Source organism: Entelurus aequoreus, linkage group LG12 (genome assembly GCF_033978785.1).
Source record: "Entelurus aequoreus isolate RoL-2023_Sb linkage group LG12, RoL_Eaeq_v1.1, whole genome shotgun sequence".
Lineage (NCBI taxonomy): Eukaryota > Metazoa > Chordata > Actinopteri > Syngnathiformes > Syngnathidae > Entelurus > Entelurus aequoreus.
The window spans coordinates 17,436,932-17,449,396 of record NC_084742.1 but is presented as its reverse complement, the minus strand read 5'-3'; the positions used below and the strand labels follow the sequence as shown (position 1 = coordinate 17,449,396).

The 12,465-nt window shown below is 40.5% G+C and overlaps 1 protein-coding gene across 1 annotated transcript; it reads left to right on the top strand.

The window, feature by feature from the left end:
- Positions 1 to 4,227: 4,227 nt before the first annotated feature.
- Positions 4,228 to 11,250, top strand: zc3hc1 (zinc finger, C3HC-type containing 1). Its single transcript, XM_062066831.1, has 10 exons — positions 4,228 to 4,424; positions 4,810 to 4,912; positions 4,987 to 5,137; positions 5,716 to 5,799; positions 5,873 to 6,000; positions 6,097 to 6,233; positions 8,421 to 8,688; positions 9,448 to 9,636; positions 9,712 to 9,915; positions 10,200 to 11,250. Exons 1-10 carry the CDS (start codon positions 4,291 to 4,293, stop codon positions 10,269 to 10,271), a joined length of 1,470 nt encoding a protein of 489 aa, XP_061922815.1. The 5' UTR covers positions 4,228 to 4,290; the 3' UTR covers positions 10,272 to 11,250.
- Positions 11,251 to 12,465: the final 1,215 nt, after the last annotated feature.

The window sequence follows — 12,465 nt, the reverse complement described above, 5'->3', positions numbered from 1 at the left end:
AACACAACCAGGCTTATATTTAATATGCCACAAATTAATCCTGCATAAAAACACCTGCGTGTTTGTTATGCTAGCTCCTAGCTCCTCTGCTAGCTCCTAGCTCCATAGAACACGCCAATACAATTCAAACACCTGATCAACACACACAATCACTCAGCCCAAAAGACCGTTCACCTAACCCAAGGTTCATAAAGCTTATATATTTTTAAAAAGTTACGTACGTGACGCGCACGTACGGTACGGTACGTGTTATGCTAGCTCCTAGCTCCTCTGCTAGCTCCTAGCTCCATAGAACACGCCAATACAATTCAAACACCTGATCAACACACACAATCACTCAGCCCAAAAGACCGTTCACCTAACCCAAGGTTCATAAAGCTTATATATTTTTAAAAAGTTACGTACGTGACGCGCACGTACGGTACGGTACGTGTTATGCTAGCTCCTAGCTCCTCTGCTAGCTCCTAGCTCCATAGAACACGCCAATACAATTCAAACACCTGATCAACACACACAATCACTCAGCCCAAAAGACCGTTCACCTAACCCAAGGTTCATAAAGCTTATATATTTTTAAAAAGTTACGTACGTGACACGCACGTACGGTACGGTACGTGTTATGCTAGCTCCTAGCTCCTCTGCTAGCTCCTAGCTCCATAGAACACGCCAATACAATTCAAACACCTGATCAACACACACAATCACTCAGCCCAAAAGACCGTTCACCTAACCCAAGGTTCATAAAGCTTATATATTTTTAAAAAGTTACGTACGTGACGCGCACGTACGGTACGGTACGTGTTATGCTAGCTCCTAGCTCCTATGCTAGCTCCTAGCTCCATAGAACACGCCAATACAATTCAAACACCTGATCAACACACACAATCACTCAGCCCAAAAGACCGTTCACCTAACCCAAGGTTCATAAAGCTTATATATTTTAAAAAAGTTACGTACATACGCAAAAAAAAGTTGCGCGCATACGGTCAAGCGATCAAATGTTTAGAAGCCAAAGCTGCATACTCACAGTAGCACGTCTGCGTCTTTGTCATCCAAATCAAAGTAATCCTGGTAAGAGTCTGTGTTGTCCCAGTTCTCTACAGGCGTCTGTGTATCGAAGTCAAAAGTCCTCCTGGTTAGAGTCTCTGTTATCCGAGTTCTTCCATCTTGACTGCATCTTTCGGGAATGTAAACAAAGAAGCGCCGGCTGTGCACTGTTGTGGCTGACTACGTTCGAAAAATACGTCCATTTCGCACCGACAACTTTCTTCTTTGCTTGCTTAGCTTCCTTCTCCATAATGCAATGAACATGATTGAAACAGATTCACGAACACAGATGTCCAGAATACTGTGGAATTATGAAATGAAAACAGAGCTTTTTCGTATTGGCTTCAATGTGGAAGGCATACCCGTGTTCCCCGGTCTACGTCACGCGCATACGTCATCCTCAGAGGCGTTTCGAACCGGAAGTTTAGCGGCAAATTTAAAATGTCACTTTATAAGTTAACCCGGCCGTATTGGCATGTGTTATAATGTTAAGATTTCATCATTGATATATAAACTATCAGACTGCGTGGTCGGTAGTAGTGGGTTTCAGTAGGCCTTTAACTGGCGTTTTGCAGAAGCGTTTACAACATTAGCCACATCATATCGAGCATCTTTAAACTGCACGTTTGCACTATATTCCTAAAAACAGCAGAGTGCCTTTGTCAGTTTGAGAATCTTTAAAATAGCATTTATGCAGAAGATTCCTAAAAAGAGCAAGACACTCCTGTCATGTTGAAAATCTTTAATTACAGCGTTTCTACAGCGAGTGCCTTAAAGTAATCCTCCTTTCCTATAGAGGATTTGTAAACAGCATTTTTGCAGAAAATTCATAAAAACAGCAGCGCACCACTGTCAGATTCACAATGTTAAACTAGCGTTTTTGCAATAGACATTTAAAAACAGCAGAACACTCCTGCCAGATTGAGAAATTTAATGTAGTGTAGGTTGATTGGCAACACTATAAATTGGCCCTAGTGTGTGAATGTGAGTGTAAATGTTGTCTGTCTATCTGTGTTGACCCTGCGATGAGGTGGCGACTTGTCCAGGGTGGACCCCGTCTTCCGGCCGAATGCAGCTGAGATAGGCTCCATGCAGCACCCCCCGCGACCCCGGAAGGGACAAGCGGTAGAAAAATGTATGGATGGGTTTTTACAATAGGCACAATAACAGCATGGCACTCAGTGGCCTAGTGGTTAGAGTGTCCGCCCTGAGATCGGTAGGTCGTGAGTTCAAACCCTGACCGAGTCATACCAAAGACTATAAAAATGGGACCCATTACCTCCCTGCTTGGCACTCAGCATCAAGGGTTAAAATTGGGGGTTAAATCACGAAAATTATTCCCGGGCGCGGCCATCGCTGCTGCTCACTGCTCCCCTCACCTCCCAGGGGGTGATCAAGGGTAATGGGTCAAATGCAGAGAATTATTTCGCCACACCTAGTGTGTGTGTGTGACAATCATTGGCACTTTAACTTTAACTCCTGTCCAATAGAGGGTCTTAAAACAGCATTTTTGCAGACAATTCCTAAAAACAACAAAGCACTCCTGTCAGATTGAAAATCTTAAACTAATGTTTTTGCAATAGGCACAATAACAGCAAGGCACTCCTGTCATATTAAAAATCTTTAACTGTAGCGTTTTTGCAGTAATTGCTTAAAAACAGCAGAGCGCCCCTGTCATAGAGGATGTTTAAATAGCATTTTTTGCACTCGGTCCTTAAAAAGGATCTTTAAACGGCATTTTTTATGAAAATTCTTAGAACCATCACTCCTGTCTGATTGGGAATCTTAAAATAGTGTTTTTGCAGTAGGTGCTTAAAAACAGCAAGGCATTCCTGTCATACTGAAAGTCTTTCACCATAGCGTTTTTGCAGTGAGTGCTTAAAAACAGCCACACACTCCTGTCCTAGAGGATCTTAAAACAGCATTTTTGCAGAAAATTCCTAAAAACAGCAAAGCACTCCTGTCAGATTGAAAATCTTAAACTAGTGCTTTTGCAGTAGATATTTAAAAACAGCAGAGCACTCTTGTCGGATTCACAATGTTAAAATGCAAAGCAACTCTGCCAGACTAAGAATGTTTAACTTGTGTTTTTGCAGTTGGTTCCTTAAAAACAGCAGCACACCCCAGTCCAGCAGAGGATCTTTAAACAGCATTTTTGCAGAATATTCCTAAAAACATTCCTGTACTATTCACAATGTTGAACTAGTGTTTTTGCAGAAGATGTTTAAAAACAGCTGAGCGCTCCTGTCAGATTGAAAATCTTAAACTACTGTTTTGCAGGCACCATGAATTGATTAACGTGGACCCCGACTTAAACAAGTTGAAAAACTTATTCGGGTGTTACCATCTAGTTGTCAATTGTACGGAATATGTAAATCTACTAATAAAAGTTTCAATCAATCAATCAAAGTGTTTAAAAACAGCACGACACTCCTGTCGTATTGAAAATCTTCAATTATAGCGTTTATGGCATTAAGTGCTTAAAAACAACAGCATGCTCCTGTCATAGAGGATTCTTAAGTCGTGTTTTTTTTTTTAATAGGACGGCGTGGCGAAGTTGGTAGAGTGGCCGGGTCAGCAATCGGAGGGTTGCTGGTTACTGGGGTTCAATCCCCACCTTCTACCATCCTAGTCACGTCCGTTGTGTCCTTGGGCAAGACACTTCACCCTTGCTCCTGATGGCTGCTGGTTAGTGCCTTGCATGGCAGCTCCCGCCATCTGTGTGTGAATGTGTGTGTGAATGGGTGAATGTGGAAATACTGTCAAAGCGCTTTGAGTACCTTGAAGGTAGAAAAGCGCTATACAAGTATAACCCATTTATCATTTATTATTTATTTATAAAACAACAATACGTCTTTTTCCTAAAGCGGTTCTTTGAACATAATTTTTGCTATAAAAAAATAAAACAAAAAAACCCTAAAGACAGCAGAGCACTCCTGTTATATTCACAATGCTTACATACTGTATTTGCAGTGGACATTAAAAAACAGAAGAGCACTCCTCTCAGCTTGAAAAAAAAAAGTGTTTTGCTTTGGGTGCTTAAAAACAACAGAACACAAGTGTCAAATTGAAAACCTATAACTAGTATTTTTTAATTAAAATATAAAAACAAAAACAAAAATCAATAATGCTAAAAAAAATAAAGGGTGTCATGTCCAGTAGGTGTCGTTGGCGGTTGGTAGATGGCGGTAGTGCGCCATATTTTGTAGACCGGCATTAAAGGCGAAGAAGAAAATACTAAACATGGCGGCCATCGGCAACGGTAGTGTGGAGCGCCTCAGCAACGCTAGTCAAAACAAAATTTCCTTTACGTCGCCGGAGAAAATCCGAGAGCTTCTCAACGAGGGCGTCTCACCGTCAGGCAGCGTCACTAACGGGTGAGCCAGAAGAACATCACAAAAGGGTTTGATGCGACATATTTGTTCATCCTAGAAGCTAATGTGGCTAATTAGCTGGTAGGCGGGCTGCAATGAAACTCAAGCAGCAAAAAGAAATGCGTTCAAGTTCACGCCTGGGCTGACTTTCTCCTACAGTATAGATTTTTAACATGCATTATTTCAAAAAGTGTTTGTGTAGGTGAAATAATGAAGTTGTCTCATTTCTTGTCCCTGCTGTCAGAAATGTCGAGGGACTGACTGATAGATGGACTGTTAGAGCTAAGATTAGAAGCAGGGGGTGGCCCTATACAGCAGCACTTTTCTTTTTGCTGATAAAACTAAATGCATTGCACTCTGTGCATTTTGTGTTATTCGTAAACTACAGTGGACAAGGAGAGTCAAAAGTCCCTGATGTCAAGAGCAGCACTCAAGCACCTTGTGAGGCAACCAACAAAGAAGCCTTTTTCAGCAGAGTGCAGTCCTACTCAATATCCTTTTTGTTGCAAATGATATATTGTCCTTCATCCTGCAGTGTTTTCACTGGTTTTCCTTAGCCCTGCACTGCTTGAAATGGGCCGGGAAGCCCCGTGCGCTCTCACCTCTCATGTGTGCCCGCTATGGCTGGATCAACGTCTCCCACGACACGCTCAAGTGCTCCAGCTGCCAGGCCTTCCTCTGTGCATCGCTGCAACTGACCTTAGACTTTGAGAAATGTAAGCCCTTTTTCTGTGCATGGCTCCAACAGACATTAGACTTTGAGAAATGTAAGCCCTTGTTCTGTGGATTGCTCCAACAGACATTAGACTTTGAGAAATGTAAGCCCTTTTTCTGTGCATTGCTCCAACAGACGTTGGACTTTGGAAAAACATTTATCTCCCGCGACTGAGAAGAACCATGATAAACATTCTGAATTTACCTCATCCATCCATTCGTTTTCAAGATAATCTTACTCATCTCACCATATGAAATATAACTTACTTCACCCAGTATTATTTATTTATTTTTATTGTTATTACTTATGGAGTATATTGTGAATAAATTGAGAACAGGAAGTGAACAAAAGTTTTAGCAACTGCTATGTAAAGGAAAAGGGGTAGGATTAAATAAGCTCTGCTTCTTCCTACTCCTTTTCGAACATGTTGAATAGAGAAACTGGAAATTGTGATGTATCATGTTGTATGCATGCATGTTCGAAATAAACTCAAAACTCAACTCAACTTGCCCAAATGCTCCAGCTGCCCAGTCTTCCTCTTTATATCGTTCCACATGACGCTTTCCTCCCTTCACTTAGATGAAACCCGTATTGCAGAGCTATCCAGGCAGCTTCAGACCAAACATGAGAAGTTTTGTCCATGGCCGGACTTTCCATGTCCGGGTAAGAACGCTCACTTTTATTCAAACGTGTCATTAGTAGCCATTCTTGATGGGGAATGTTGTCCTGACTTCAGAGCGGTTGTGGATGGTGACAGCCGGGGAGCCATCAGCACTTTTGACTGCCCTAATCGAGCGTTATCAGAGCGCGTTGATGCTTGGGCAGCAGCTACCATCTATGAAGCCTGAGCTGCTCAAATCAATGGTGACAAAGCACAAGTACCATTGCCATTATCACCATTAACAGTCTTCTAACTTGTTTATGTTGCTGAAATGTCTTGATTTTTGTGCTTTTTTGCAGTCTTTGACCGAGGATGTTGTCAGTGCTATCCTGCAGTTGATAGACACTGAACAAAAAAGAAAGGGAACCACATGCTCTGAACCGTTTGCAGTCCAAGTGGCTGCATGCATTGTTTCTCTCTGTGGCTGGGCTGCAAAGTGAGTTGATGTTGTAACTAGGGATGGAACGGTTTGTGAAAAAAAACAGAACTGTCCAGTTGATCTGACACGGTTGAAAGCGCATTTGTTGCTTGAAATGAGTTCTTTCTTTGTGTTACTGATCAGTTTGGAGCGTGTAGTGTTGTTCTGATTATGTGCATAATGAGGTGAAGTAAGACCCTATGACTTGCTTTAACGGATGAAATCACGGAATTGGCCAATAATAAAAAATACAGTTAGATGTGGAATATCACAGAAACTGACATAAATGTGAGTGAAATGTCATTGCGATGAGAAGGAATAGATGTTTGATAAAATTATGTTAGGGACTGCATATTTGTTCGTTCTTTAAACACTCAAACACTCACTCCTGAACTAAACAATGTCGAAAAACCACTTGAAACACCGACTAAGTCCGCAAACTAACTACGAAGCTAATACTAGCCAGGACAACAGTAATACCTGCAACACCTCCCTTCTGCTTGTGTTGTTGTGGACGACACCACCGACCTAAGCTCGATGCAAGATCGATGTAGGATCAATGTACAGAAAGGACGGCGGCCGTAACTTGAGATGCTTTTTTTTCCTTCTACACCGCTTGAAGTCGTCTCCACTCAAAAATATAGGAGACGTCAATAGGGTTTCTCCTAGATTGCCAGGATACCTGTGGTGGTGGGGGAGTGGTCATATTGATGTCATCGTATAATTTGCTAAGATGATATGATTTTCTTTAAAAGGCTCAAAAAATGTGTACATACATTTAAAATTAAATCTGTTATTATTAACATATTTTTATATGTGCTATTTCCTTTATTTTCAGTTGTTGCTGCTTATTGTACAGTGTAATTTGATGAGAATTTTTCAAGTGTCTAGAGACTTTTTTTTTTATAAAAGAAACGACTAGCATCAAATCTAGCATCTTTTTCTGGTGTTGTTATAGAATGTACTCGTTTTTTTGCTTTTTAAAACTGTCCTCTTAATATTTGTACATTTTGTAGATCGCTGTCCGCAGGTATATCTGGGATACATTAAAGTTACGTCCACATAGCAGACATACTGACTATGCTCCAGAAAATAACGTGTTTACTTCATCACAATATCCGGTTTTGGGAGCACTATTTTTGGTGATCAAAGGCTTTTTTTTATTGCCAAATTTGACATGTATCACTAGTCAATGGTGTCAGAAAAATAGGCTATCCATTTGTACTGTAACGACTTGCTGGTGGTAATGTTTTATGATTGTGTGGTTTTGATTTGAAGTTTATTTTTCCCATGATCCAAAACACCGTCCGTGCCTGAAAGTGGATTGGTGGAAAATGTGGAAGTGGTGTTATGTGTTCAGGGAAGCATGGAGACGAAAGTGTTTGCACGGGAGGTAAAACTTGTTGGAATTGGGCCGGAGTTGATAAAATTCGCAATAAAAGTTAAAATAGTGTTGGACTTTGTGTGACTTCTTCTGGAGGCTACACTACATTGTAACACTTTAAAAAATGAAATTTGATGTAAAAAAACAACCTTATTTTGAAGGTGTGGCGGCTGTGATTTTGCAGTGGCAGTGTGCCACATTTACTTACATTAATGGGAAACCCTACGTCATGTGCCTTTTTTTAAGAACAGCAGCAAACTTCCAGCCTTCACAATAAAAGTGCTGTTCGCAACATCCTGCGTTAACAAAATAAAGTTTAAAAAAAGTAGCTTACGTCATCACTTTGTACCTAAAGCACCCACTGTCACATTTATTTTGCAAAATTCCTATGCTTTGATTAAAAATACTGCTAAAAGTTGTTAATTGATCTATTGCACCAATAAATGTAAATCTTTTTGCATTTAATTACCTGATATTTTTGTTTTGACTTAAACAAACAAAACGTAGTGCTGATAAAGCTTGTACTTCACTTTATGTTGATGGCATATAATGTGTTAAAAATGGTTGCTTATATTTTTTGTTTATATTAATTCAATTGTCAGAGCTTTTAGAGCCATTTTTGTCTTTTATTTTATATTTTTGTTAGAACCACACGATAACGGTGTATTATTGGGATGTATGGTATTCTGGTTGTTAAAAACAACAATGTACACTAAACCGAAAACTGATATGATCTGAGCTGTGCATTTTGTGAACTGTTCCATCCCAAGTTCTAATGCTTGCTTACAATGCCTGGATTGATCGCCATTGTCTTTTCCTAGCATGTGCGCACACACTACAATGCTGCCCATCCTCACCTGCTCGTACTGTATGCGCAAAGTTGGCCTGTGGAATTTCCACCAAATGGAGCACGTGGGAGAAGATGTTGATCCCACTGCAAACACCGCAAGCGCCGCTTCCCCTCCCCACCACTCCGCTGCTTCAGCTCCCATACTGGAGTGCCAAGGGGACCAGTCAACCTCGCCCACGCCTCCTACCACTCCGTCCCGCATGAAGCTGAGGAGCCAGGACTCGTCTCGCTCTGATCAGGCAAGTTATGATTTAAAGGGGTCATATTATGATTTTTTTCTTCCACTTTAACACTTTCTTCTGCGCCACATGCATCTATTGGTGGTTCCTTGGTCCAAATTTTGCATAGATTGTTTTACAGACCACCTTGAAGCCGCTTTCTGACCCCTTCTTCAGGATGCATCGTTTTGTGGGTGGCCTTCTTTACGTGCCTCCACTTTGACTGCGTCTTCTCCCCGTCAGCCGTGTTGTAGTTATTAGCGCATGTGTATCCGATCTACTGACCGATATAAGTTAGAACTATACACTACTTTGTATTAAAAAAGGCAGCAACGGCGGGTGCATGTACATGTATGAGCCAGTCTGCCCCACAACAAGAGGATAGAGAAAAAGAAGGCGCTTATTGACTACAATGGTGGACTTGCACAAAGCTCCTTGGGTAAACCTTTACCATATATTGAGATAGCTGCTGAAGTCACATGTTGTAAAAACATCACAAGTCGACGTGTTTTGAAGGAAGGCAAGATTGTTTTATAAACATGGTTTGATTAAAAAATGTTGGGACTTATGCCGATCCCAAATAAACAAAAAACGATACCAATAGGTGTGAAAGGTTGGTTTTGCATAATAGGTCCCTTTTTTAAGATGCGTTCACACTTGTGGCTTTGTTTGTTGCTTGTGCTTTTCAGCAAACCCGCCATAAGTGAACACACCTCTTTAGTCTGGATGACCTTACTTTGTGCCCTGCAGTCTACTTTATGGATCTGACATGTCCTACAGGGTGAGGGTATACCTGTAGCTATGAGAGCCAAAAGCAGAGACTCGCCCAGTCCTGTTGAGGAGCTCCCAAGTCCCTTGACGAGGGGCAAGAGGCCTGCAACACGTAGCCAGGGGCCAGGGGAGGGTGCCAGTGCCGACGGGACCTCCTGCCTTCCCCTGGCGTCAAAACGCCTGCGCCTGTCATCAACCGTAAGTGCTGACATCCACATTTTAACCTCCATGAATCAGCCAAACTGCATTTGTTTAGTTACTTGCCGTCTGCAGGATGACATTGTGCACAAGAACGCATTCGACCCGCTGGCTCAGCACAGAGACTGGTGCCCCTGGCTGTCGGCCGGAAAAGAGAACGTGGATCCTCAGGCCAAGCCCCTTTCCGACGCCGTGCCAGCGCCTCATCAGCAAGGATGGAAGGCTGCCCTTGACCTCCTTGTGCCCGCGAAGAACACAGTGGCTGGCAGTCCAGCACAGGTAAGCCAGATGGTTGGTTTATTTTCAACATTCTTGGCAAATTATACATGAACTATGACAATTTTCTGGAGGAGTGGTGCATTATCTGACAGAAATGCAGGGGTGCCAATATTTTTGGCCATGACTATATATATGTATTATATATGTGTATATATATGTATTATGTGTGTGTGTGTATATATATATATGTATGTGTGTGTGTGTATTTATATATATATCATAAATGTATATAATTGGAACGTTGACACAATTTCTATAATGCTTTCTTCTGTCTTTCCTGCCAGGGTCCACCTGATCAATCTAAAAGAGTGTTTGCTATATTCCAGCAGTGGCAGGTATCTTCTCCATCTCAGTAGAATGTCTGCTCACCAGCAGGTTGACAAGCCGAGCAAGCGCATCAAATCCTATCAAAGTATGTCATGGTTCTCTGGAGGACATCGAACAAGTACATGAATGATGGGAGCCAAGCGTCTCACGTTTACGTTAATAATCCTCCATGTTGATGGTGTGGAAGACGAGAAATCCCTGACAATGAGAACCAGCCCACCAGGCTCGACACTGGATAGGCAATGTTTACCTTCAACATGTGGAATCATGTAATGACAGTGTTAGAATATCACCTTAATTAGTGTGAGAATGTAGTGTGTGTGTGTGTGTGTGTGTGAGATAAGTTCCTGATTATTACAGGAAAATAACTGATGTGCCATCAGCATTGAAACATAATAGCTTAAGACAGCTGAGATAGGCTCCAGCACCCACCGCGACAGCAAAAGGGAAACGCGGTAGGAAATGGATGGACTTTTTTTTTGTTGTGACAACTCATTGCTTTTGTAGTCCAGCGTGTGTTCTTCTGAAACAGTGATAGAAGTCAAATGTACAAGGAACTTTTTTGATGATTGGGTGAAAGAAAATAGCCAAACAAATATTGACGGGGAGAAATTAAAAGATTGGTGGAGTGTAACCAGATTTTAAGAAGAGCATCGAAATGTAAAATGACACATAAGCAATACTGTAAACCCAAGAATTTTCAAGTATATTGAAAACTGAATTTAAAACTCAAACAGGCTGTTCATCAGGTGATCAAAAGTTTAAGATCATAGCTTTTAAGTCCAAGTCTGTGTTTCATGTCATTTTTTTTGGTGGTTCCTGTTGGCAATAGCAAAAAGAGGAACATTGATTTATGCAGTAAGATAGGGATTTCACATTTCTTAAAAGATCCTTCAACCTTTTTTTGTTTTTGCTTCTTGTAGTTTGTTTTCGGACATGTTGAATAGGGTAAATTTAGCCATGTGACTTTGACCAGCATGTCCTGATCAAATAAATCATACCATACTATTTTTGTTGTCTTTTCCCATTTCTTCTTTTTACCGTTTTGATTCTGCGCTTTCAAGAGGTGTGTCCAAACATATACTATTAACATTTTATTTTTAAAATGGCACAATGATGTGGAGAAGTGATACACTTACAAAGGGGAAGAAACAGCAATGCAAGTCAGCTTTGAGTTCTAATCCACTAATATTTATCAAAATATAAATTTTTCCTCATTACATATGCATATTTTATGTTTTAATCTGGCCTTATTGGCCATAAGAGAGCTTCCGGGTATTAGTTGTGGTTACAAATGTAGTTTAACCCCATCAAAGTAAGAATGATGGGTTCTCAGTCCTCTCTGTAAAGCGCTTTGAGAGTCTAGAAGAACGCTATATAGACCTAATCCACTATTATTTATCAAAATATAACTTTTTCCTCTTTCCATACACATTTATTTATGTTTTGACTTGAGTTTTTTATTCTGCCACGGGTCAATAAAACTTCAGTTCAGTTCAGTTTCAGTTTATTTCGAACATGCATACGATACAATGTAGTGCATCAATGCACCAAATCGTTGAATTTCAATAATTGGGATTTAATAAAAAATGGATTTGTATGTTCTCTATATCCAACATTATGTATTATTCTAATTGATCTTTTTTGTAATAGATAAGACTTAGACTTCCTTTTTATTGTCATTCAAATTTGAAACTTTACAGTACAGATAAGAACATTTCGTTACATAAGCTCATGGTAGTGCAGGATAAAAAAGCAATAAAGTGCATCAATAAATAAATATTGTTACTGTACAGATAAATATATTGCACATTTTCACATGCGTCCACGTTTATGGATGTATGTTATATTGTCTTTTTTTTTTTATTCCAGCGAGTTAATCCATTTTTGGGGGAGTTGAGGGGATAATTTATTTATGATGCGTTCAAGAGTCTTACGCTAAGGCCGTAAGAGCGCTTATTTTTAAGATTTTGTAACTAATCATGAGATTAAAGTGCTGCAATCACACAGAGTCAGTCTGCAAATGCTATATTTACATAGACAGACAATCCAAAGCTTTCTTTTAAGAATACACCTTTATACTTAATTTACCTGTCGAATTCCAGTTATGATGAGTCAAACGATACTTAAGAAAGTTATCTGACGGAATGCAACAAAGTAACGTCTCTCATGTTGCTGTATAACGTTGTCTTCTGGCCCGAGCATGAAAAAACTACAAACATG